General features: G+C 35.9%; 1 protein-coding gene across 2 annotated transcripts in view; it reads left to right on the forward strand.

Annotated features, from left to right (window-relative positions):
- Positions 1-27479, forward strand: part of MLLT3 (MLLT3 super elongation complex subunit) — a 290049-nt gene that overhangs the window by 185587 nt on the left and 76983 nt on the right. For both annotated transcript variants that reach the window (XM_061132904.1, XM_061132905.1), the window contains exon 5: positions 22379-23083. In XM_061132904.1, the coding sequence (XP_060988887.1) occupies positions 22379-23083 (705 nt within the window). The remainder of the gene's footprint in view (positions 1-22378; positions 23084-27479) is intronic.

Below are 27479 nucleotides of genomic sequence, written 5' to 3' on the forward strand. Positions count from 1 at the left end.
CCACAATTTAGAATCCTGTATCTGCAATGCGCAAAGAAGTACCATTGCTCTCTTTTCTAGTTAAACTTTTTCGTCAATACCCACTATGGAGTGTTTAAACAATATCTCACTGTTATTTTATATTTAAGTGATTAGTAATAAGGCTGAGCATACATTTTAGTGGCCATTCATGTTTCTTTCTCTCTGAAATGTTTGTTCATGTCTTCTGCTTGTTTTTCTATTTATTTGTTGAAGATCTTTTTTTAATTCTGGAAATATGAATTCATTGTTGGTTATACTTGTTATAGATATTTTTTCCTGCTTTGCCTATTTAATGGCTTTTAAATTTTCTTTATATCTTTTGATATAAATTCTTAATTTTAATGTGGTCAGATTTTTTTTATAGCTAGTTCCTTTTGTGTGCTGTTAATATGCTTTCTACTCCATAGTCATATAGATGATCTACTGTATTTTTTTTTTCTCAACACATTTGAGAAAAGCTTTGCCTAACATTTAAATATTTTCAAACATCTGGAGTTGATTTTATGTATGGTATGAGGTAAGAGTCTAATTTAAATTTTTTCCTATATAGAAAATCAGTCCCAGAGCAATTTATTGAGTTGTCTATGCTTTATTCAAAGATCTCTGGTGCCTACCCTGTCAAATTTCAGATTTTCAAATATTTGTGAATCTGTTGGAGGGATGTGATTCAACTCTGTTCCCTTGGTCAGTTCATTGATGTCTGCAGCAATACCACAGTGTTGTAGTTGCTATAGTTTTATAATTGCTATATGGCATGACAAGTTCTATTACATTTTCTTTTTTAGGTTTAGTTTAAGTTCTTTGAAAAACTCTGTTGAGATTTTGATTGAAATTTCAATGAATTTGTAGATAGTGAGTATTTTTATCCTTGCAACTAATCTCTGTATGAGTTTATTTAGGCATTCTTTAGTGTTGTTGAAGAGTTAAGATATTTCTGATAAAAGTTTAGATAGTTTTATAGTTTGTTTATTCCTAGGAACTTTATATTTTTTATTGCTATTATAAATAGCATATTAAATGTTCCCTGGTTTTTTGTTGATGTGTAAACATGTAGTTTACCTTTGCATATTTCTATTTTACTAAACTTATTAATTCCAATAATTTTTTCCATAAAACTCCTTTTGTTTTTCATTATAGGCAGTCATGTGAATAATGACATATGTCTCTCATTTTCCGTTTTCTTTTTTCCCCTGCCTTTTGTGGTCCTGTGTCAGTAAAGTATTAGGTATAAATATTCCTGATTTTAAAAAGAATAATTCTAACAAATGACCATTTAGAATAATGTTTGCATGGGAATTCAGTAGCTATCTTTCTTCAAGGTAAGAAATTTATCTCCTAGTACTAACTGGTTAAGAGTGTTGATAAAGCCCATTTGGTTTAGTCCTATTAGGGACCCTCCTCCATTGGATTAATTATGTTAATATTTTATTTAAAAGTTTTGCATTCATATTCTGGAGGTAAGTTTGGATATTTCTTTCTCTTACTCTTCTTGGCAAGTTTTGTACTTGATAATATTTACTGCAGGAAGTGAAAAATGTTATCTCTTTTTCATCTTTTGGAAGAGTTTCTGTAAGTTTGATATTGTCTTTTCCTAGAATTTGCTTATAAAATCTTTTGGGCTTGATACCTTCTTTGTAGGAAGATTTTAAACTACATCCTTGACTTAAATGAAGGACTGTTCTTGATGTTTACTTCTTTTTGGGTCAGTTTTAGTGAGAAGACTGGTTTTTATTGTGCATGCATTCTCAGTTGCTCAGTTGTGTCTGACTCTTTATGACCATATGGACTGTAGCCTGCCAGGGTCCTCTGTCCATGGGATTTTCCAAGCAAGAATACTGGAGTGGATTGCCATTTCCTCCTTCAGGGGATCTTTCTGAACCAGGGATCCATCACAAGTTTCCTGCAATGCAGGCAGATTCTTTACCACAAAGTACTTTTCTTATGTTGTTGAATTTTTTTAGTTTTAAAAAGATCTTTATAGTCTTCTTTTGCTTGAGTTATTATGCAAAATTCTCTGTCATTCATTTTTTTAAATGTAAGCATTAAAGCTAAAACTTTTTCTCTTAATTACTGCTTTAACTATTTACATCCCACAAGTATTAATATGTAGTATTTTCTTAGTTCCATATGGTAAATTTGAAATTTTCCATTTTAATTTCTTTTACCTGTGAATTATTTAGAAATATATTTTTACAATTCCAAATGTGTGGAAATTTTTTAAATCAAAATGATTGTTTGATTTTTAGCTTAGTTGTATTATCATAATTTCTTCTTGAATGCATTTTCCTTCTTCCTGAAGTAAATCCTATTGAAGTTCTTTTAGTGATGTTTTCCTTTAATGAACTCTCAGTTTTGTTAACTGTACAAATTTTGCTTGTTGTCCCTCTTTTGAAAAGTAGTTTTGCTGATTATTCAATTCTAGGTTGACGTTTACTTTCAATGCTTTGAAAATAATTATTTTGTTTTTTTGAAGTCTGTTATCTGTTTAAATCAGAGTTATACCCTCAGAGATACAGCATCTCCCTCTGTGGAGGGAACATTCCTGATTTTTAGTGTTTGCTTATTTCTGTGGTATAAATACTCTATTACCATGTTATGTCAATAATTGTAGAGCTGAAAATAGAAATGCAGTAGCATGTAATTGTGAAGTATTTCCACCATCCTGATACAGTAAACATCAATAATAACCTCAAGAAAACAGATAATAGTAAGTGTAGTAAACGAGTGAGTGATGAATTTTGATTATCTGTTACCTCTGCTTTTAATATTTTTCTTCTTATAATTTTTTTAAAATCATTTAACACTTAGTAATAGCCTTGTTTGGGGCTTCCCAGGGGGCCCAGTGGTAAAGAATCTACTTGCCAATGCTGGAGACCCAGGAGACAGGGGGTTTGGTCCCTAGGTCAGGAAGATCCCCTGAAGTAGGAAATGACAAGCCACTCCAGTATTCTTGCCTGGGAAATGCCATGGTATGAACCTGGCAGGCTGCATACAGTCCATGGAGTTGCAAGAGTCAGCCATGACTGAGCAACTGAGCACGTACACTCAGAAGCCTTGTTTAAAAACTGTTCACAAAATTCCCGAAAATTAAACGATAGACTCTTTTGAGCCTGGAAATATTAACAACCTCAGATATGCAGATGATACCACTTTAATGGCAGAAAGTGAAGAGGAACTAAAGAACCTCTTGATGATGGTGAAAGAGGAGAGTGAAAAAGCTGGCATAAAACCCAGCATTCAAAAAATGAAGATCATGGCATCGGTCCTATCACTTCACGCCAAATAGTTGGGGGAAAAGTTGAAACAGTGTAAGATTTCATTTTCTTGGGCTCCAAAATCAATGTGAACAGTGACTGCAGCCATGAAATTAAAAGACACTTGCTCCTTGAAAGAATAGCTATGACAGACCTAGATAGTGTATTAAAAAGCAGAGACATCAATTTGCCGATAGAGGTTCATATAGTCAAAGCTGTGTTTTTTCCAGTAGTCATGTACAGATGTGAGAGCTGGGCAGTAAAAAAGGCCGAGTGCCAACAAATTGATGGCTTCAAACTGTGGTGCTGGAGAAGACTCTTGAGAGTCACTTGGACTGCAAGGATATCAAACCAGTCAATTCTAAAGGAAATCGGTCCTGATTATTCATTGGAAAGACTGATGCTGAAGCTTCAATACTTTGGCCACCTGATGCAAAGAGCCAACTCATTGGAAAAGACCCTGATGATGGGAAAGATTGAAGGCAGGAGGAGAAGGGGACGACAGAGGATGAGATGGTGGGATGGCGTCACCAATTCAGTGGACATGAGTTTGAAAAAACTTATCTCTTATTCCTTTGGATTCCAACATTTTCCCTTTCCACAACTTGTATGTCATTATTTTATATTCTGCATCTGATGATTCCAGTATCTGAGACCCTTAAGACCCTCTTAGAGACTCTCAGATCATAGTGGCTTATTTCTTTGTGTTTAGGGATATTTTAAAATCGTGAGTTCTGTTTGATTTAGTTGAACTCTGGCAATCCTGAAGTCTGAATTCAAGAGTACTTTTCCCCAGTGGCAGATTTCTCAAGGCTTCTCCTGGGTTTCTGAGAGAGTCTGAAGTTCACGTCTCCAAATATGCTGTATGCCCCAAGTTTCAGTTCAGTTCAGTTCAGTTGCTCAGTCGTGTCCAACTCTTTGTGAACCTAAGGACTGCAGCACGCAGGGCCTCGCTGTCCTTCACCAACTCCCAGAGTTTACTCAAACTCATGCCCATTGAGTTAGGCCCCAAGTTTGGTCTTTAGAAACTCATGAGAATGTGGAACTATGATGCCCTTTAAGCATCCTCATCTCTCATGCCTGACTGTAGCTCACAGTTCACTTTTTAATTCTTCCCTTTTCTTTTCTCTTTCCGTCTCTATCTCTTTTACATGCTCATCACTCTTGGAATTTTCTTTTTCTTTTTTTTAATAAGCTCCACAGTGAAGAATTTTATAATTATCCAATATCTAATTGTATTCCCAAAGAGTCTACTATATCGCCCATTTAAAAAGGGTTTTCCCCCCAAAACCATGGTATGTCTAGCAATTTCAGCATTGTGCTTTGCATTGTTAGAGATTCAATAAATATGAATTGAAGAACTATTGAGAGAAGGTGGCAAGACAGCCTAACCCTGATTATATTTTCCCCTTGTTTAATTGTATCTCTCTTTGGGTTTTTTATTTTTACAGTAGATTTATTGAATTTTTATATATTGGGCACCATTTTTCATCTTATGCCTCCAGCCACTCTATTGTGATTAATATTATACATTAAACATTGAAGATTTGACTATTCTTTATGAGTAGCAATTACTTATCAAGGCTCATTGTCAGAATTCCAGTTAGTACTGAAAGAGACCAAAATTATCTGGCCAATATGTTTTAGAGCTTGTTTAAGAAAATGGAAATTGTACAAAGTTAAGTATATAAATCTAGAAAGAGAAGTTATATAATTATTACTTTGAGTTTCTAATTTAAAACCACAAATGTAAACAGAAGTTTGCTTGAAACTGCAAAGTCTTCCAAATATAACTTAAACAGTACTTAATTATAATTTAGACTTAAAGCCATAGCAAGTGAGGGAGTGGTATATAAATAGAATCATTTTAAATGAGATTGAATTGGGAAACAAAAGTATTTTTTAGTACATAGAACATAGCTAAAACTAATCATTTGAGAAAGGGAGACATTTGTAAATTTACTTGGAGTATTATTTTGTAAAATATTGAATATTCTTGCAACTGATACTTTACAGGTAAATTTTGTATTTACATGCACTTATAGTACTTCAATATATTTTTAATTTCGAAGAAGACATATTTTAGGTTTACTGTTAAGGCTGTTGAGCAGAAGGCTAGGGAAATGAAAATTTAACTATTGATTCTGTTCACTTTAGAACTGAAAGAAAATTTTTTCAGTTGTTTCCATTTCTCAATTGTGAATATGATTTATAGGTTTTGTTTTCTTCATCTTTTAATGATCTTAGTATAGTGAATAAAATTCAAAATGCAATCTAAGTATCCAAGCTAAATTAGTAGCTTAGAGGTTGATTATAGTTTGCTTTGGAAAAAAAAAGAAGCGATAACATTGAAACCACATCAACAGAAAGTTAAAAATTCTTAAAGAGATAGGAATACCAGACCATTTTACCTGCCACCTAAGAAACCTGTATTCAGGCAAGAAGCAACAGTTAGAATTGGACATGGAACAATTGGATATGGACTGGTTCCAAATTGGGGAAAAAAGTACATCAAGGCTATATATTGTCACTGTGCTTATTTAACTTATATGCAGAGTATATCTTGCAAAGTGCCAGGCTGGATGAAGTTGAAGCTGGAATCAAGATTGCTGGGAGAAATATCAATAACATCAGAAAAATGCAGATGATACCACCCTTATGGCAGAAGACAAAGAGGAACTAAATAACCTCTTAATGAAAGTGAAAGAGGAGAGTGAAAAAGTTGGCTTAAAACTCAGCATTCAGAAAACAAGGATCATGGCATCTGATCCCATCACTTCATGGCAAATAGGTGGGGAAACAGTGACCAACTTTATTTTCTTGGGCTCCAGAATCACTGCATATGGTGACTGCAGCCATGAAATTAAAAGACACTTGCTCCTCGGAAGAATAGCTATGACAAACCTAGGCAGCATATTAAAAAGCAGAAACATTACTTTGCTGTCAAAGGTCCATCTAGTCAAAGCTATGATTTTTCCAGTAGTGATGTATGAATGTGAGAGTTGGATCATAAAGAAGGCTGAGCACTGAAGAATTGATGCTTTCGAATTGTGCTACTGGACAAGACTTTGATCTCAAGGAGATCAAACCAGTCAATTCTAAAGGAAATCAACCCTGAACATTCATTGGAAGCACTGATGCTGAAGCTCTGATAATTTGGCCATCTGATGCGAAGAGCTGACTCATTGGAAAAGACCCTGATGCTGGGAAAGATTGAAGGCAGGAGAAGGAAGGGATGACAGAGGATAAGATGGTTGGATGGCATTACCGATTCAGTGGACAATGAATTTGAGCAAACTCTGGGAGATGGTGAAGGGCAGGGAAACCTGGTGTGCTGCAGTCCATGGGGTCTTTAAGTGTTGGATGGACCCAACTGAGCAACTAAACAACCACATAGCAGTGATATAGTTGAACAGTTTCTCTTTTTTATTTTTCAAACACAAAGTTTATTTCACAAAATCTCTGAAGTGTAAATGGGTACATGAAGAGGAGAGAATGCAAAAGTACATTTGGGAGGTTGAAGACATGTATTTTCTGCCAAAATAGTGCACTTATATGGTTTACAAAATTAGCAAAGGATGGTATTAAGAAAATCCAGAAGTCCTATATAGTATTCTTCCCCAATCTTCTTTACATTTCCTAGAAGGAAGCACTTTAACTTTCTTTCTTACTCTTTTCTTATTTTTTTTTTTTTTTAGTTCTAGGTTTACTGCCTAAGTTTTTTTAAGTTTTCAAACTATGTGCTTATGCTTCTATTTCTGTGCGAGAACCCAATCTGTTTGCTCTCTTTTCCTCCCAGTATGATACCATTTTTAATTCTTACCTTGGATATAGCTTTCTGCATGTTTATTTCTTGTTCTGCTGATCATGGACTTTGTTTCCTGATTGTAAATTTTGTAGTCTCAGGGTATACTAGAGTTTCTTTCCTTTCTCTGTTTATATATCTACCTTTCATGTTTATCATCCAAACACTTACTTTTGCATTGTCACAGGTGATAACAGTGTCTTATATAATAAAAGATTTACATTTTCTGTGCCTGTCTGTAGCAGGAGTAGTAATAATAATTCAGTTCAGTTCAGTTCAGTCTCTCAGTCGTGTCTGACTCTTTGAGACCCCATGGGCTGCAGCATGCCAGGCTTCCCTGTCCATCACCAGCTCCTGGAGCTTGCTCAAGCTCATGTCCCTCGAGTTGGTGATGCCATCCAACCATCTCATCCTCTGTCGTCCCCTTTTCTCCTCCTGCTTTCAATCTTTTCCAGCATCAGGGTCTTTTCAAATGATTCAGTTCTTCACATCAGGTGGCCAAAGTATTGGAGTTTCAGCTTTAGCATCAGTCCTTCCAATGAATATTCAGGACTGATTTCCTTTGACTGGTTTGATCTCCTTGCAGTCCAAGGGACTCTCAAGAATCTTCTCCAACACCACAGTTCAAAGGCATCAATTCTTTGGCACTCAGTTTTCTTTATAGTTCAACTCTCACATCCATACATGACTACTGGAAAAACCATAGCTTTGACTAGACGGACCTTTGTTGGCAAAGTAATGTCTCTGCTTTTTAATATGCTGTCTAGGTTGGTCATAGCTTTTCTTCCAAACAGCAAGCGTCTTTTAATTTCATGGCTGCTAGTGGTGGTAATCAAAAGTACTTACATAGTTCTGGCTATGTGCCAAGCACTTTGCATGTAGTATATATATATATTTATATTATAATACATACGTGTATACACACATTGGTATTTTACATATATTAAAGCTACTTTAATCATCTAGTTGACCTTGATGGTATGGGTGATATTACAGTCTCCAGTTTACTGACAAGGAAATTTAAGTCACTTAGGAAGTGGTAGAACTGAACAGGTTAAAATGTAGACATTGAAAATCGGTAAATGTTGTTTACAGCTGTGACTGTAAAAGTGGCCACTTAGATATATACTATTATCATATTTCTTTTCTATATAACATTTATTTTGTGATTTTAAAAATTATTGTTTTTCTTTATTGCCTCCTGTTTTTGTGCTAAAATTCCCCAGTTTCCTCTCTATCCAAACACAGAGGCCTTTATAAAATCTCTCTGGTTTTCTTATTCAGTGATCTCCTCAACTCACCCTTTTTGGAGGTGAGCATTTATTTTATTTGAGCACTATAAATTTTTGTTATTTCGAATTATATAATGTGGCAGATTTTTATACTGATTTTGAAAACTAAATTATGAGAGAAATGTTTCCTATAGTTTTGTGATACTCTTCAAAATGATTCAAGATAACATGTTCTGAAAGAATATTATAGGAAAGGTTGATGTTCTAATATCAAACATGCCCTCTGAACACAACTTTTATTTTTAACTTTTTACTTTGTATTGGAGTATCACTGATTAACAGTGTTGTGATAGTTTCAGGTAAACTGTGAAGGAACTCAGCCGTACATATACATGTATCCATTCTCCCCCAAATTCCTGCTACATCCAGGCTGCCACATAACATTGAGCCGAGTTCCCTGTGCTACACAGTAGGTCCTTGTTATCCATTTGAAATATAGCAATGTGTACAGTGTACATCCCAAATGCAGTAACTATCCCTTTCCCCCATCCATCCTCCTTGGTGACCATATGTTCATTCTCTAAGACAGAACACAACTATTTTAATGTCCGTCAAATTTGAAATATTTATTTAGTAGCAAAAGACTTGAAGTTTAAGTTACTTGAAACATACAGGAAGAGCGTCTGGTTTCAAAATATGTTATTTGCTATTAAACCTACCCCAGAGTCATATATTGTACTACCTCTGCTGGAACTAAATAGAACTTCCTTATATAGTTATGCCCAGACCGTGGGCATGTTCAGTTGTTGTTCTTTTAAAGCCATTGATTCCCTCCCTGTTTCTCTCCATCCTTCTTTCATTAACAGCTCAGGTTATGTTGGCAAGATGAAAAGTTGGTTGGGAAACCAGCTTTCCTTCTGAGAGTCAATAGAAGCATAGTGTGATAGTATGGGCATTGAAGGCAGACTGCTGGAGCTTAAATCTCCATTCTAGCGCTGAATTATGGATGTGTCTTTGGACATTTTGGGTTCTGTGCCTCAGTCTCTTCACTTGTAAAATCGGCAAATAGAAGTGGGTTCATAAGGTAATGGTAACACTCCTACATCAGTGTCTGGACTGGTAGGTGTTTCAGTGAGCCGCTCCTGTTGCGCTCACCACCGTCACTCTCATAGTGTGACCACCACATCCCATAGTACAATAGTTCCCTAAGTAGCCTTCCTTTTTCATCCTCTACCTGTTCCAGCCTCTCTCCCACTTTGCTCCTGAATGATCCTCCTTAGGTGGATAGTTGTTAATATTGACTTTTTCTTTAAAAGTCCTCAAATGGGTCTCCTTTGCTTTCTAGATGTAACTGTTCTTTGTACCTGTTATTAAGGCCAGTCTTTCTTTATAAAGAATTGGCAGCATGCCTAGCCAGGTATGGCTGATTTTGTCTGTTATTCTTGTTTAGATTGTCTCTTGGAATGACCAACATCATCTTTTGATGCTCTTTCATTACTTGTTGGTTCATGCCTAACAGATAGAATGGTTGCTGCATCTTTTGTCATTTGTGCAAAATCCACACTTACCTGTATCTTTATAGGAGAAGGAAATGGCAAGCCACTCCAGCGTTCTTGCCGAGAGAATCCTGTGGACAGAGGAGCCTGGTAGGCTGCTGTCCATAGGGTCGCACAGAGTCAGACACGACGGAAGCAACTTAGCATGCATGCATGCATTGGAGAAGGACATGGCGACCCACTCCAGTGTTCTTGCCTGGAGAATCCCAGGGACGGAGGAGCCTGGTGGGCTGCCGTCTATGGGGTCACACAGAGTCAGACACGACTGAAGCGACTTAGCAGCAGCAGCAGCAGCAGCAGCAGCAGCTATAGGTGTAGTTATATCTTTATTTGTTGTCTTTTATTTAGATCCAGGCAAATTGAGGAATTGAGGATGAATCTTCATTTCCTCAAACTGTCTGTTGCCCCTCCCTGGACAGATCTTGAAATGGTTTTCTTTTCTTTGTCTCTCTCTCTCTGTGCTGTGGGGGTGTGCTGTAGAGTTCTGTCAAATTCATGGTGGAGTATCACCTTCAAGAACAGTACAACATTATTAAAAAATCAAAACGAGTAAAACATTCCAAAGCATTGTGTCCTTTAATGGCACTATTTTCTTTTTCCTTCTTACAAGAAGACTACAGTCTTAATATTTCATGTTCTTTTTATGAACAGGCCATTTAGATTGTTATTTAATTAAAGACCCTTGTTACTATTCTCAAATGCCATTTCTTCCATTTGTATAATGTTCTTTCAGTTCCCTATTGATAGACTGATACATGTTAAATTTGGGGCCTTGTTGCCTCTCTTTAGCCTTGATGTTTAAGTGAGTTTTGATTCATTTTTTAAAATTAGTCCTATCATTTGTTGTTGAAATGTTTTCTGCTTCACCATCTCATTGTGTTATAATGTTTATTTTTAATAAAACATTTATAGTACAAAACTCAAATGGTGCTAAAAGCCTATAAAAGTCATCAGTGGTCCACTTTGCTCCATACTTTCCCTGGACTCTTTCTCTTTCAACCATTTTGAACTGTTTGATTCTGTATTCTGGTATTTGCCTACCTATTTTGAGATAGTGATATCTATAAATTGCTATCCTTTCACTGATTTTATTCCTTTTATGGAAGATCATGATTTTTACATGTAAGAAATTTTAAATTCAAGAAACTTGACCTCTCTGTTGTTTTTTAGTTCTTAAGTCATGTCTGACTATTTGTGACCCCATGGACTGTAGCCCGCCAGGTTACTCTGTCCATGGGATGACCTCTTTTAGTAGATTTTAAAAAGTAGATTATAGCTCTCCTTTAAATCAGAATTAACTTGTTAAGTTTCTCTTTAGAATTTGATTCCTATGTATACATTGAACACTATAATTTTAGAGCAGAAATGATGAAATTTGTTTCATTTACTTTATTGTATTTGGTATTATATCTGTGAACCTTTTTCTAAAAGTTTCTTAGAGTGAGTAGTAAGTATAATTTTAGGCCTAGTTTCTCTCCTCTTCTGCATTCAAAAATAAAAAATGCAATAAAGACAATACATTTTCTTTAGAGCAAATGTTTTCCTGTGCCCCTATATTCTTTATATGAAATGATCTTTTCATTATTTTCTTTTGACTGATTTTCTTTTGTTTTTAGTTTTTTAGCTTTCTAATTTATTAGAGTATGATCTACCAATACAATCTGTTCAAATATTTTTAAAAGATTATTTTAAAGTTCATTTTATGATACCTTTATGATTAATTTTTATCAGTGTTTTATAGGCATATATAAAACTATAAGCTTTCTTTAAGAGATAGGAAGTTTTCTGTATGGTTGTTAAATCAAGTTTGTGGATTGTATTAATCAATTTCACTATTTCTGTATTCATTTCACTTTATTTTGTCTATATGTGTATTTCTGACAAAATTGTACTGATTTCTTATTTCATTGAAATAAGTTTTTTTTGCATATTCAATACCCTTTGCTTTATATAACTTAACTTTTAAATTGTTTATGCTGTTTAGTCAGCTTAACCTTGAATTTCATATTGTGTGATATTAATATAACACTCATACTTTCTTTGGGGGGCACTTTAGCTGATATTTTTTGGCTCCTCCCTTTATTTTAAACTTTCCTAGTCATTAAATTTTAAATGTTTCTTATAAACAGCCTGTATATGACCTTTGTCTTTTTAACTCATCTAACGGTCTGTCTTTTAGTGGGAGAATTTAGCTTTCTTTTGAATTCTAATGTGTGATGCTTTTTAAAAAAATTTTTACCTTGTTACTTATTTATGTTTGTGACTTTTTTCATTTTTCTTAATTTAGCATATATTTTCAAGTTTATATTTATTTCCCAGTTTCCCCTTATTTATGTGTCAGTTATTCTGTATCTTTCCATTTCATTATTGGCCACCTTCCTTTCCGATTGTTCATAAATCCAGTTTTTCCCTTTGTTTTAACATGAAAAATGATACCAACATTTTCCCTCACCTTCACACACTAATCCTCTCCTTTAATGTTCCTAAATTTCTTTGGAAATAATTTAATTTTTAGGTCCAGATTTCTGTTAGACGTTTCTGTGTTAAAAATTCATATTGAGCAGTTATTATGTATTATGTATATTTTATTATTCATTTAGTTAATTCTGTATAGAAGATAAAATAATTACATTCTTTGTTTCTTTTTACATGGATGGTTTTATTTCTGATTCAGTTATTGATCCATTAGAATCCTTTCTGAAGTTAAATGGGGCAGTAGGTGATATGATCTTTAGCTTGTACTGCTTTTTTCTTAGCAATCTAGATGTTACTGTTCTTTCTTGTCAATTTCAGCATTACAAATGAGAGGTTTAATGTTAATTTGATTATTTTTTATTGTTAAATAATTATTCTTTCTGGTAACTTGTAAGATTTTATTTTTATCCTTAAAGTTTAGGAATTTTAGTGTGATATTCTTGAAGGTGTTCCTTTTTATTCTTTAGTCCTGCCTGGATCTTGGAATGCCCTGTAAGGGTGCAATTCAATCTTTTCTTTAGTTCACGGAAATTTTCTTTCATATTACTTTAACTATTGCCTCTCTTCTATTGGATTTCCCTGGTGACTCAGACGGTAAAGCGTCTGCCTACAATGCGGGAGACCGGGTTTGATCCCTTGCGATGGGATGGCTTGAGAAGATCTCCTGGAGAAGGAAATGGCAACCCACTCCAGTACTCTTGCCTGGAAAATTCCATGGACGGAGGAGCCTGGTAGGCTACAGTCCATGGGGTCGCAAAGAGTCAGACATGACTGAGTGACTTCAATGTCAATGTCTCTTCTATTATCTTTTTCTCTTCCCCCTTCTAGAGACTCTTTAGGAACTCTTTCTGTGGTTGGTATGTTAGTTAGGTTGCTTTAATCTGTTCTTCAAGGCCTTGTTCTTTTTCCTTTATGATTTTCACCTCTTCATATTTTCAGTTCATAATTTGAGATTTCTTCCAGGTGATCCTTTAGTTACTCTTGGTCACCATTTACAGTCCATCTTCTCTTTTAATTTATCTACTGAATTATTCAGCTTGAAGATTTTACCTTTACATTTTCACTTATTTTCTGAAAATCTGTAGAAATTACTTTTTGCTCTCTACTCGACTCTTCTTAGGTAATCACACTATTTTTGACCTTACTGTTTTGTCCCTATCCTTTGGGAAATCTGTTACGTCTGTTCTCTCCTTCTCTCTCCTGTCATTGGGTATGTGGTTCACATATGCATTGGGGTTCAGGTCGAGCTGTTAGTGGATCTTAGGTTGTTTTAATCCTATAAAAAATCTCAGCCTGCACTGCAGCGGCTCGCATGTTGTATATTTCATGTATACTTGGAGGGTGCTGTGCCTTCCTTCTAATCTTCTTGCATTCCCAGCCTCAGGAGGACAAGGGACTCCTTCTCCTCTTGAGTGTCCCCTGAGCACACACTTGTGCAGTTATGTATGTGTAGAACTCTTCTGGGTCTTGCTTGGAGCTCAGAGCAGAGCAAGTCCTACACCAGTCCTCTTTCAAGATACTTATAATCCATGGCCACATTCTTCAGGCCCTGCTCACTATATCACTGACTGGCTCAAGAGAGGCAAATGGATTGGATTTGGGATTGAAGTGGAGAAGGTAAGTCAAATCCAAGGTTCGTTTTCTCCCCAGAGTCTTGAATTTTTATGCTTTATTCATAGCCTGAGTTGGCATTTCATCCCTCTACGCCTTTATCATGTCTTTAATGGCATTGCAGAAGAAATTTCTATTTGGAAAGCCTATCTTTGACTGTCATGGTTTTCTCCAACCCATCCTATGCACAATCTCTTGGACTTTACTAGGAAGTGGACTGTACTATACTTGGACTATTCTAGGAAATGCCCTTTTAAGATGCGCTTTGGACAAATAAACTCCTTTTGGAGAGTTTCTTGGTTTTAGATACACTTCTGAGAGAGTTTATTTGTCCCTATGCAAATTTTATTAAACAAGATATGAATGATCCAAATATCTATGCAACACAGAAGCCAGGTACACTAGGACAGAGACCAGGAATAAGAGGATAAATAGATGAAGAAATAGGAGCTAGAGGAAGAATCAGCTTTGTGTTATCAGTGGTGCTAGAAAAAGGATGTCATAACATGGACATTGAAAGTCATGTATAATCAGAAAACCTTATTCTCCCAATAGTCATAATCTGTTCTTTTCATAAGCCATCTACTGGACTTGCCAACAAGTAGTATTAGAAGAGATTATGAATTAAAGGGACCCATTCTGTTCCAGAAAATTAAAACAAGGAAGCATTCAGTTGAATCTCAGTGGATGAAAGAAAATACTGTACCCTATATTCATATGTTGTAAAGTTAGTACAAATGTATATATATTTATGTTTAAACATTGGCCTTAAATATTTGAGATTTGAATTATGCACACATGTTCTCCCTAATGTTGATATTCAGTTTGTGCTAATCAGCCTCAGGCAAAGAGAATTTGAATTATAAAACATGTGTAAACTTCACATTGAATGGTAATTAGTCTGTGCAGCTTAGTGGCACTTAATATTGAGGTTAATAGCTCAGTAAAAAATTTTAAATGTCAGTGACTTGATCCCCAATTTATATGGGATTGATAAACTGAGAATTAGTGAAAGCTTCTATTCTCTGTCAGTAAGAATTTACTTCCTGACTTTGTATCTAAGTCTCTATTTACATTTATTATATGTATGAATATGGAGGCAGGTGACTACATGTGAACTTTGACATTTATCATAGGCCCAGACCAAAGAAAATGTAACCTTCTGGAATAGAAACTGTTCTCTCACCTTTTTGTTATTTTCTAAATTTTTGTCTGGGGTGTTATTATGAAATATGTTTGCCTTCTTTTTTTTTTTCTTTTTTCATGTTTCCCTTCTTAACTTTGCGTTGCTTTAGCTTAAAGAAAGCTTTTTGATAAAGTAGAAGGAGCAAGAATAATTGGTTACTTGTTTATATTAAGATTTGTTGGGTGGGTGAAAAGGTGACAGTAGGCATTTAATATGTAGACCAACATGGGGAGTAAAGTTATAAAACTTCTTGAGTTTTGTACTTAACATCATATGTATGTAATTAAGATGAGAACTTGAACTTTCCATGACACAAGAACCTGTGTCGTTACCACTATGTACTTTGCCTTAAGAATTCAGTTTGTCCTACAAAAGGATTTTGAAAATAAATCATGGAAGGACCCGTATAGAAGTCCTTTTTTTTTTTTCTTGGTGCAGAAATGTTATTATTTTTAAATCCTTAACTCTAGAAAATATGTTAGTAGGTTAAAATTTGTGTCTTTATAAACTGTATGTAATACTCCATGAAGACTGAATATTAAACAGCAGTGCTTGGGTGTTCTAGAGCCATAATTAGACTACTGTTTGCAAATTGCCAAAATTCAGTGGGTTAACAAACCAATTAAAAAAAAAAAAACCTCAAGGATATTAGATTTCAAAATGTTCTTCCCTAATTTAGTTTGTCCATTATACTTTATATTAATTATTCATAGTATTGCTTAACATGCCAGGAAATGTCTTATAATAGAATTTATAAAATAACATCCTTTCAGTAATATGAATATGTACTGTCTTTAGCATTCTGCTTTTAAATCTCAGATTAAAATATTTTATAAGGAATTATCTAGTTTAATGGATAAAAGCATGTCTTTGCTTAGTAACTTCATTCACTTTAGAATTTTTAAATCAAATGCTCACTTGAGAATAATAAATGGAATAATTGGTATATGTCATTTTTGTGTTGAGCAAATAAGATACAACTTTTTGTAATAAGAAAAATGTATATTCCACTATCATTAAACAATAATTTTTCATTTGGGGTATGGCTTTATGAAGTTGATCTATATATATTTGTGTGGTTTTTTATTTTTTATTTTTTTCTTGTATAGACCCAATTGGTAGATAGTTCATTTTCATGAAAAGCATAGTCTTTGACTACTGGTGTTTCCTGGGTCCTGCTAGATACTTAACGAATATAAGATTGGTTTACATATCATTAGACTTCAGTGGGTAAGTTAGAGGTGAAATATAACAACAGGTTTGAAGATACAAGTTCCAGTTGAAACCCTGGGCATTTAATTGCGTTTGGTTCTGTTAGGAGGTGAAAGTAAACAGGAAAGAGCTTGTCTTTTAGTATTGGTCTGGATTTTTGCATATCCAGATGCAAAAAATCTACTTTTATCTTCTTCTGTTTCTTATTCTTACTATTCATGACAGAGGTTCAGAAACTGGTAAGTATGAACTCAGATTGTGTTCCTAGATATAAAGCTTATTTATAGGTTTTATATTCTGAGGTGTTTATATGAGTAAAAATATTGGTAACACATTTAAAATGAAATAGAGATTAATTCTTTCCTCATGATTATACAATAGTAATTGCTGGACATTTTTCAGTCCATTTGATGACCATTAGGTGAAATCTTTGTTCTTTTCTTTTATTTATTTATTTATTTTTGCTTTATATATATATTATTGAAGTATAGTTGACTTACAGTGTTTCAAGTGTACAGCAAGGCTGATTCAGTTATATATATACACACATATATTATGTTTCAGATTATTTTTAATTATAGGTTATTATGAGATATTGACTATAGATCACTGTGTTATACAGTAAACCTTTGTTGCTTGTTGCATATCTATGTTTTTATTTTATTTTTTTCATTTATTTTTATTAGTTGGAGGCTAATTACTTCACAACATTGCAGTGGGTTTTGTCATACATTGACATGAATCAGCCATGGAGTTACATGTATTCCCCATCCCGATCCCCCCTCCCACCTCCCTCTCCACCTGATTCCTCTGGGTCTTCCCAGTGCACCAGGCCCGAGCACTTGTCTCATGCATCCCACCTGAGCTGGTGATCTGTTTCACCATAGATAATATACATGCTGTTCTCTCTAAACATCCCACCTTCGCCTTCTCCCACAGAATCCAAAAGTCTGTTCTGTACATCTGTGTCTCTTTTTCTGTTTTGCATATAGGGTTATCATTACCATCTTTCTAAATTCCATATATATGTGTTAGTATGCTGTAATGTTCTTTATCTTTCTGGCTTACTTCACTCTGTATAATGGGCTCCAGTTTCATCCATCTCATTAGAACTGGTTCAAATGAATTGTTTTTAATGGCTGAGTAATATTCCATGGTGTATATGTACCACAGCTTCCTTATCCATTCATCTGCTGATGGGCATCTAGGTTGCTTCCATGTCCTGGCTATTATAAACAGTGCTGCGATGAACATTGGGGTGCACGTGTCTCTTTCAGATCTGGTTTTCTCGGTGTGTATGCCCAGAAGTGGGATTGCTGGGTCATATGGCAGTTCTATTTCCAGTTTTTTAAGGAATCTCCACACTGTTTTCCATAGCGGCTGTACTAGTTTGCATTCCCACCAACAGTGTAAGAGGGTTCCCTTTTCTCCACACCCTCTCCAGCATTTATTGCTTGTAGACTTTTGGATAGCAGCCATCCTGACTGGCGTGTAATGGTACCTCATTGTGGTTTTGATTTGCATTTCTCTGATAATGAGTGATGTTGAGCATCTTTTCATGTGTTTGTTAGCCATCTGTATGTCTTCTTTGGAGAAATGTCTGTTTAGTTCTTTGGCCCATTTTTTGATTGGGTCATGTATTTTTCTGGAATTGAACTGCAGGAGTTGCTTGTATATTTTTGAGATTAATGCTTTGTCTGTTGCTTCATTTGCTATTATTTTCTCCCAGTCTGAGGGCTGTCTTTTCACCTTACTTATAGTTTCCTTTGTAGTGCAAAAGCTTTTAAGTTTCATTAGGTCCCGTTTGTTTAGTTTTTCTTTTATTTCCAATATTCTGGGAGGTGGGTCATAGAGGATCTTGCTGTGATTTATGTCGGAGAGTGTTTTGCCTGTGTTCTCCTCTAGGAGTTTTATAGTTTCTGGTCTTACATTTAGATCTTTAATCCATTTTGAGTTTATTTTTGTGTATGGTGTTAGAAAGTGTTCTAGTTTCATTCTTTTACAAGTGGTTGACCAGTTTTCCCAGCACCACTTGTTAAAGAGGTTGTCTTTTTTCCATTGTATATCCTTGCCTCCTTTGTCGAAGATAAGGTATCCATAGGTTCGTGGATTTATCTCTGGGCTTTCTATTCTGTTCCATTGATCTATATTTCTGTCTTTGTGCCAGTACCATACTGTCTTGATGACTGTGGCTTTGTAGTAGAGTCTGAAGTCAGGCAGTTTGATTCCTCCAGTTCCATTCTTCTTTCTCAAGATTACTTTGGCTATTCGAGGTTTTTTGTATTTCCATACAAATTGTGAAACTAATTGTTCTAGTTCTGTGAAAAATACCGTTGGTAGCTTGATAGGGATTGCATTGAATCTATAGATTGCTTTGGGTAGAATAGCCATTTTGACAATATTGATTCTTCCAATCCATGAACACGGTATGTTTCTCCATCTGTTTGTGTCCTCTTTGATTTCTTTCATCAGTGTTTTATAGTTTTCTATGTATAGGTCTATATCTATGTTTTTAATTAGAAATCTAGCATTATATTCATACTAAGTCAAACAAATGGAATCAAAATGTCATAAATTTTTAGTTAGGCAAAAAAGTGCATAGGTTTTCTAAAATATATATATTATACATATTATATATATGTATAGAAAAGCTTTTCTATTATGCTGATAAAAGCTTGAGAAAGAATATCAAAAAAGAAAAAAAAGGAAGAGATGGAGAAATTGGAAAACATAAACTAAATTAAATGGGAGCACTGAATATGAACTAGAAAAAGTGAGACAAACTAGACAAAAGTAAAAGATCATCATATAGTCCAGTTGTTTTTAAACATGGCTGCTCATTAGAAACATCTGGAGCTTTGGAGAAAAAAAACAGTACATGGGCATTTGTATTTTCAAATTTTCCGAGGTAATTCTGATATGCATCTGGATTTTAAAAAGTGATTACAGGTTTTTCTATTAATTGGTAGTTTTGGTGAGATAGAATTCTATTATTTTTCTGTTGACCAATCATGATGCAGTGGTATTAAATGAGTAATTGTTACATAATCACAATGGTAAAAGATGTTTATCCGTTTTCACAATCAATAGTGAAACCAAAAAAAAAAAAAAGATAATTACGTTTGTAAGCCATGATGGCAACATGATTAGCCTGACAATATAAAATAGTTACATATGATTTTGGGGGTCAAGCAGAGTGTTGTGGTAAGTAGAAGTGCAGAAATATACATGTTTTCCTTTCCACAGCCAAGTCTGTGTCTTTTGGTTGGTGCAGTTAATTCATTTATATTAAGGTAATAATTGATATGTATGGTCCTATTACCATTTTCTTAATTGTTTTGGGTTTATTTCCTGTTGGTCTTTTCCTTGTCTTGTGTTTCCTGCTTAGAGAAGTTCCTTTAGCATTCATTGTAAAACATTTAGTGGTGCTGACTTCTCTTAACTTTTGCTTGGCTGGAAAGCTTTTGATTTCTCCATCTAATAAGGAGAGTCTTGCTGGGTAGAGTATTCTTGGTTGTAGTTTCTTCCCTTTTGTCACTTTAAATATATCATGCCGTTCCCTTCTGGTTTGTAGAGTTTCTGTTGGGAAATCAGCTGATAACCTGATGAGAATTCCCTTGTATGTCATTTGTCATTTTTCCCTTGTTGTTTTTAATAATTTATCTTTTCTTAAATTTTTGTCAGTTTGATTACTGTATGTCTTGGTGTGTTCCTCCTTGGGTTTATCCTGCCTGGGTCTCTCTGTGCTTACTGGGCTTGGTTGACTGTTTCCTTTCCCATGTTAGGAAAGTTTTCAGATATTATCTCTTCAAATATTTTCTCAGATCCTTACTCTTTCTCCTCCTTCTGGAACCCCTATAATGTGAATGTTGGTGCATTTAATGTTGCCTCAGAGGTCTCTTAGGCTATTTTCATTTTTTTGGTTTGTTTTTCTCTTTGTCTATATTCTGTCCTGTAGCAGTGATTTCCCCATTCTGTCCTCCAGGTCATTAATCTGTTCTTCTGCCTCGGTTACTCTACTGAGGATTCTTTCTAGTGTATTATTCATCTCTTTTTGTTCTTTAGTTCTTGTAGGTCTTTGGTAAACATTTCTTGCATCTTTTCCATTGTTTTCCCAAGATCCTAAATCATCTTCACTATCATTATTCTGAATTATTTTTCTGGAAGGTTGCCTATCTCCAGTTCATTTAGTTGTTTTTCCGGAGCTTGATCTTGTTCCTTCATCTGGGACATAACTTTCTGCTTTTTCATTCTGATTAACTTTCTGTAATATGGTTTTTGTTCTAGCTGCTGTGGGGTTGTGATTCTTCTTGCTTCTTCTGTCTGCCCTCTGACGGAGGAGGCTAAGAGGCTTGTGTGGGCATCTGGATGAGAGGAATTGATGGTGGGAAAAACTGGGTCTTGCTCTGGTGGGCAGGATCTTTCTCAGGAAAGCTTTAATCCAGTTATCTGCTGATGGATGGGGTTGAGCTGTTTGGTCTGAGGCAAGCCAGCCCTGGGGTCTGTGGGCTCTCTATGGTAGGGTTAACTGTGAACCTCAAGAGGGTTTACACCAAGGGGGACCTTCCAGGACTGCTGCTGCCAGGGCCTCCGTCTTTGTGGTGAACCCTGGCCAATCACACCTCCACCAGAGACCCTCCAACACTAGCAGGTAGTTTTGATTCAGTCTCCTGTGGGGTCTCTGCTTCTTTCCTCTGAGTCCTGGTGTGCACAAGATTTTGTTTGTGCCCTCCAAGACTGGAATCTCTGTTTCCTCCAGTCTTGTGGAAATCCTATAATCAAATCCCTCTGACCTGCAAGGGCAGATTCCCTAGGGATTCCCAGTCTCTTTGTGGGATCCCTAGTCTGGGAAGCCTGATGTGGGGTTTAGAACCTTCACAACAGTGGGAGAACTTCCTTGGTATTATTGTTTTCCAGTTTGTGGGTCACCCACCCAGCAGATTTGGGATTTGATTTTATCATCATTGTGCCCCTCCTACCATCTCACTATAGTTTCTACTTTGTCTTTGGATGTGGGGTATTTTTTCTTGGTGAGTTCTAGCATTCTCCTGTCGATGGTTATTCAACAGCTAGTTGTGAATTTGGTGCTCTCACAGGAGGTGATGAGTACACATCTTTCTACTCCTCCATCTTGAATGAGAAGCCTGAAATCTTTGTTCTTTTAGGTTTTTCTTTCCTTTCCTTTTATTTTTCTTCCTTTTTTTTTTGGTTTTGTTGTTGTTGCTAGTGGATGGGAGACATATTCCTTAACTGAAGAAGTTTGGTTAGAAAAAAATTGCTCTTTATTTAAAATTGAGAATTATTTTATTTCTTTTTGAGGTCTTGTGATTCTTCATATTAAAAAGTTATTAAAATGTAATATTATCTACTTCAGTATGTGACCTTTGGCTGTTTTTCCCACCTCCTTTTCAATCTTTGCTGCAGTTGCATGCCACTCCCTAAATATAATCTGTTTTAGTTGTTTTAGTTCATTATAATCCATGGTCTCCATGTACCTTTTCATTCTCATATTTCTAGAAATTACCTGCTTATCCTTGAGGACCTAACTGAGGTGTTAATTCTCCACAAATCTCTGAATTATTCTTGTCTCCATCCCTCCACAGAATTAATTCCCTCTCTTCCTTTTGTCATCATAGCCCTTTATAGGTGGCTCCAAAACAGCTAGCTATTCATCATAGACGTGTCGTAGTTATGAAGAGTGGGGGCCATGTGTTACCCAGCCTTGTCGCGTCTAGGACAAGCATGAAGCGAACATTTGTTGAATTGAAATGTTCAGAACGCCATGCTTGTCATGATTGAGAAAACAACTTGCCTCATTAAATTCCTCGATCACGGTTGCCCGCACTCACTGTTGCTTGCATACCCTACTCCCACCTGTTCTATGGTGGTTGTCGGGTTCTATTAAAATGCATTTGGGAGCGCTCAGCAGAGGATCATTTTGAGGAGCTGGAGTGCAAGGGGACTGGTGTTTAGCCTTCATTGACGTTTCATTTTGAGAGTCTGCTTTGCTTCGCACCTTTCTGCAGGATCCTAACAGGAGCATCCACACCAGCAGCAGCAGCAGCAGCAGCAGTTGTAGCAGCAGCAGCAGCAGCAGCAGCAGCAGTAGCAGCAGCAGCAGCAGCAGCAGCAGCAGTAGCAGCAGCAGCAGCAGCAGCAGCAGCAGCAGCAGCACCAGTTTTTCCAAGCCTCACAAATTAATGAAGGAGCACAAGGAAAAACCTTCTAAAGACTCCAGAGAACATAAAAGTGCCTTCAAAGAACCTTCCAGGGATCACAACAAATCTTCCAAAGAATCCTCTAAGAAACCCAAAGAAAATAAACCACTGAAAGAAGAAAAAATCGTTCCTAAGATGGCCTTCAAGGAACCGAAACCCATGTCAAAAGAGCCAAAACCCGACAGTAACTTACTCACGATCACCAGTGGACAGCAAGATAAGAAGGCTCCTAGTAAAAGACCCCCCATTTCCGATTCTGAAGAACTCTCGGCCAAAAAGAGGAAAAAGAGTAGCTCAGAGGCTTTATTTAAAAGTTTTTCTAGTGCCCCGCCACTGATACTCACTTGCTCTGCTGATAAAAAACAGATAAAAGATAAATCTCATGTCAAGATGGGAAAGGTCAAAATTGAAAGTGAGACGTCAGAGAAGAAGAAATCAACTTTACCGCCATTTGACGATATTGTGGATCCCAATGATTCCGACGTGGAAGAGAATATGTCCTCTAAGTCTGATGTGAGTAGTCTGCTTGTTTTTTTCCTTTTCCTTGTTAGTTTTTTGATAGCTTCATGATAAAGATGGAGGAAGAAAAATGACAGTTGCACCATAAAATGGTAGCAAGAAAGGAGACACGGCCTAGAAATGACTTTCCTTGACCAATGGAAAGAAGGAAATGAAATCATTAAGGAGTCTGCAGATGCGTAGGCTATGATTTTAAGTTGTTTAAGGAAAGATATAGTCCATAGTATAATAATGGGTCATTTGAATAGCAGCTGAAAAATCTAGATGTTCATCAGGACTTAGTTGCTATGCTTTTCAGTGACTGTGGATTTAGGAAAGTGAGAAGAATGCAATGAAACTAGAATACATCAGAAAGTAAATTTTAAAGAGAAACAAAATATTAGGGTGCAGTTACAGTGTTGACCTTTTTGTTCAATAGAATTATGTAGTTTGTTTATGTAGACTAAAAATTGGTGATAGTATTTTTTTAGTACTTTTATTGAGGCAAAATTTTTATAACAATATACTATATATTTTAAATGTGTGATTTGATACATTTTGATGTATATTTATGTCATGAAACCAGATAATGGTATTTTGAAAATGAAATATTTAATTTTTCCCCCCAATAATATAACTGCCCGTTTGGAAAGGGATAGTGTATAATTTTCATTACAAGGTTTGCTGATGGGTAGTATTGTCTTTTATGTGTTCCTTGAAGAACATCTAGCCATCTAATAATCCCTCAGAATATTATTTGATGTTAAGACTTAAACTTACAATTACAGATTTCTTAGAGTTGGAAAGGACTTTCAGGTTATCTATTCTAACCTCCTTCCAATGTAGGAGATCCTACATTTCTAGTGACAGCACTGTTAGTTATTCCTTTCTATTTCTGGAGACTGAACATTATTTACTATGAAGTTATCTCTTCCTCAATTCCCGTTTTTCTCTAACTTTGGCCCTCTGCTGTCACTTATCAGTCATGATTGGTCCCACTAATCCCTTTGAGTTGTCGGTATTTCTAGACAATCGTCAGGGAAGACTTCTGGCTAAAAATCGCCGATCATTTTAGAATACTTCTCTTTCTGTTACATAGAGAGGCTACACTAAAGTTCCTAGCTCAAAGGCTGGCAAGGGCTAGGAGGCCTTAGCAGATTCTCCATTTGCACTGGTCTGGGTAGAAAGGCAGCCAGGATTAAGACATGGCATCAGATCAAGAGACCACCTCCGTCCTCCCTACTCTCTGTAGAGTATTTGGGCTCATGTCAAAATTTTAAATCAGATTAGGGGCAGAGTAGCATATAAAACACTGGAGATGGGGCAGTCTGTTCCAGTGTTCGGTAAAGGCCTTAAAGTGATCATTTGTGAAATGGAGATGAAAGCAATAGATTTCACAAGCATTTATTTTTCCTCCTTTGCTTTATTCCTCTCCTCTTAATTCACAACTTGCTCTCAATACAGAACTTTTTTGGTATGTTTGACTTTTATTTCAAGTCACTCTGAAATGCTCGTTGATGCTGTTGGGGTGTGACCAGTCTATCAAGATCGTCAGGTTTAGCAACTTTGTCACTCCATATTCTGTCCTGTTGTAGTTCTTCTAGAACAGAGGTTTTCCAGTTGTGGTTTGTGATTTACTAGTGAGCCATGAAATCAATTTAGCATGTCATCACCAGCATTAAAAAAGGAAATAAGAATATATTGTAACTAGTATGGGTAAGTAATAGTTTGTGAAATTTTTATTTCAGAGACTGTGTGTGTATTTCTTACAGTAGTAGGTCATCATCAAAATTTTGAAATGCACCTTTCTTGAATATTTGCTGATTTGTGAGAAGACCAAAGAACATTAATAAAACACTATTTTTAAAAAATCCTTACTTATTTGGTTGCATTGAATCTTGGTTGTGGCTCTCGGGCTTCAGTAGTTGTAGCTTTCAGGCCCTAGAGCACAGTCTCAGTAGTTGCCACTTGGGCTTAGTGGCCCTGCAGGATGTGGGTTTTTAGTTCCCTGACAGGGATTGCGCCCATGTCCCCTGGATTGGAAGGCAGATCTTAACCACTAGAGCACCAGGGAAGTCCCCATAAAGCACTATTGAATGAGCTTTCTACATGAAGTTATCACAAATGTACTTCCTCTTTAGCTAACTCTGTGTATTCTTAGTTTTGTTTGATTCTTGCCCCTTCCCTTTCATATGTAATTTTATTTTATTTATTTTTTATTTTTTTTCACTTTGTCAGTTTTTCTTTTTGTTTTTTTTATTAGTTGGAGGCTAATTACTTCACAACATTTCAGTGGGTTTTGTCATACATTAATATGAATCAGCCATAGAGTTACACGTATTCCCCATCCTGATCCCCCCTCCCACCTCCCTCTCCACCCAATTCCTCTGGGTCTTCCCAGTGCACCAGGCCCGAGCACTTGTCTCATGCATCCCACCTGAGCTGGTGATCTGTTTCACCATAGATAATATACATGCTGTTCTTTCAAAACATCCCACCCTCACCTTCTCCCACAGAGTTCAAAAGTCTGTTCTGTACTTCTGTGTCTCTTTTTCTGTTTTGCATATAGGGTTATCATTACCATCTTTCTAAATTCCATATATATGTGTTAGTATGTTGTAATGTTCTTTATCTTTCTGGCTTACTTCACTCTGTATAATGGGCTCCAGTTTCATCCATCTCATTAGAACTGGTTCAAATGAATTGTTTTTAACGGCTGAGTAATATTCCATGGTGTATATGTACCACAGCTTCCTTATCCATTCATCTGCTAATGGGCATCTAGGTTGCTTCTATGTCCTGGCTATTATAAACAGTGCTGCGATGAACATTGGGGTGCACGTGTCTCTTTCAGATCTGGTTTCCTCGGTGTGTATGCCCAGGAGTGGGATGCTGGCTCATATGGCAGTTCTATTTCCAGTTTTTTAAGAAATCTCCACACTGTTTTCCATAGCAGCTGTACTAGTTTGCATTCCCACCAACAGTGTAAGAGGGTTCCCTTTTCTCCACACCCTCTCCAGCATTTATTGCTTGTAGACTTTTGGATAGCAGCCATCCTGACTGGCGTGTAATGGTACCTCATTGTGGTTTTGATTTGCATTTCTCTGATAATGAGTGATGTTGAGCATCTTTTCATGTGTTTGTTAGCCATCTGTATGTCTTCTTTGGAGAAATGTCTGTTTAGTTCTTTGGCCCATTTTTTGATTGGGTCATGTATTTTTCTGGAATTGAACTGCAGGAGTTGCTTGTATATTTTTGAGATTAATGCTTTGTCTGTTGCTTCATTTGCTATTATTTTCTCCCAGTCTGAGGGCTGTCTTTTCACCTTACTTATAGTTTCCTTTGTAGTGCAAAAGCTTTTAAGTTTCATTAGGTCCCGTTTGTTTAGTTTTTCTTTTATTTCCAATATTCTGGGAGGTGGGTCATAGAGGATCTTGCTGTGATTTATGTCGGAGAGTGTTTTGCCTGTGTTCTCCTCTAGGAGTTTTATAGTTTCTGGTCTTACATTTAGATCTTTAATCCATTTTGAGTTTATTTTTGTGTATGGTGTTAGAAAGTGTTCTAGTTTCATTCTTTTACAAGTGGTTGACCAGTTTTCCCAGCACCACTTGTTAAAGAGGTTGTCTTTTTTCCATTGTATAGCCTTGCCTCCTTTGTCAAAGATAAGGTTTCCATAGGTTCGTGGATTTATCTCTGGGCTTTCTATTCTGTTCCATTGATCTATATTTCTGTCTTTGTGCCAGTACCATACTGTCTTGATGACTGTGGCTTTATAGTAGAGTCTGAAGTCAGGCAGGTTGATTCCTCCAGTTCCATTCTTCTTTCTCAAGATTACTTTGGCTATTCGAGGTTTTTTGTATTTCCATACAAATTGTGAAACTAATTGTTCTAGTTCTGTGAAAAATACCGTTGGTAGCTTGATAGGGATTGCATTGAATCTATAGATTGCTTTGGGTAGAATAGCCATTTTGACAATATTGATTCTTCCAATCCATGAACACGGTATGTTTCTCCATCTGTTTGTGTCCTCTTTGATTTCTTTCATTAGTGTTTTATAGTTTTCTATGTATAGGTCTTTTGTTTCTTTAGGTAGATATACTCCTAAGTATTTTATTCTTTTTGTTGCAATGGTGAATGGTATTGTTTCCTTAATTTCTCTTTCTGTTTTTTCATTGTTAGTATATAGGAATGCAAGGGATTTCTGTGTGTTAATTTTATATCCTACAACTTTACTATATTCATTGATTAGCTCTAGTAATTTTCTGGAAGAGTCTTTAGGGTTTTCTATATAGAGGATCATGTCATCTGCAAACAGCGAGAGTTTCACTTCTTTTCCTATCTGGATTCCTTTTACTTCTTTTTCTGCTCTGCTTGCTGTGGCCAACACTTCCAACACTATGTTGAATAGTAG

The sequence above is a fragment of the Dama dama genome, chromosome 29 (genome assembly GCF_033118175.1).
Source record: "Dama dama isolate Ldn47 chromosome 29, ASM3311817v1, whole genome shotgun sequence".
NCBI lineage: Eukaryota > Metazoa > Chordata > Mammalia > Artiodactyla > Cervidae > Dama > Dama dama.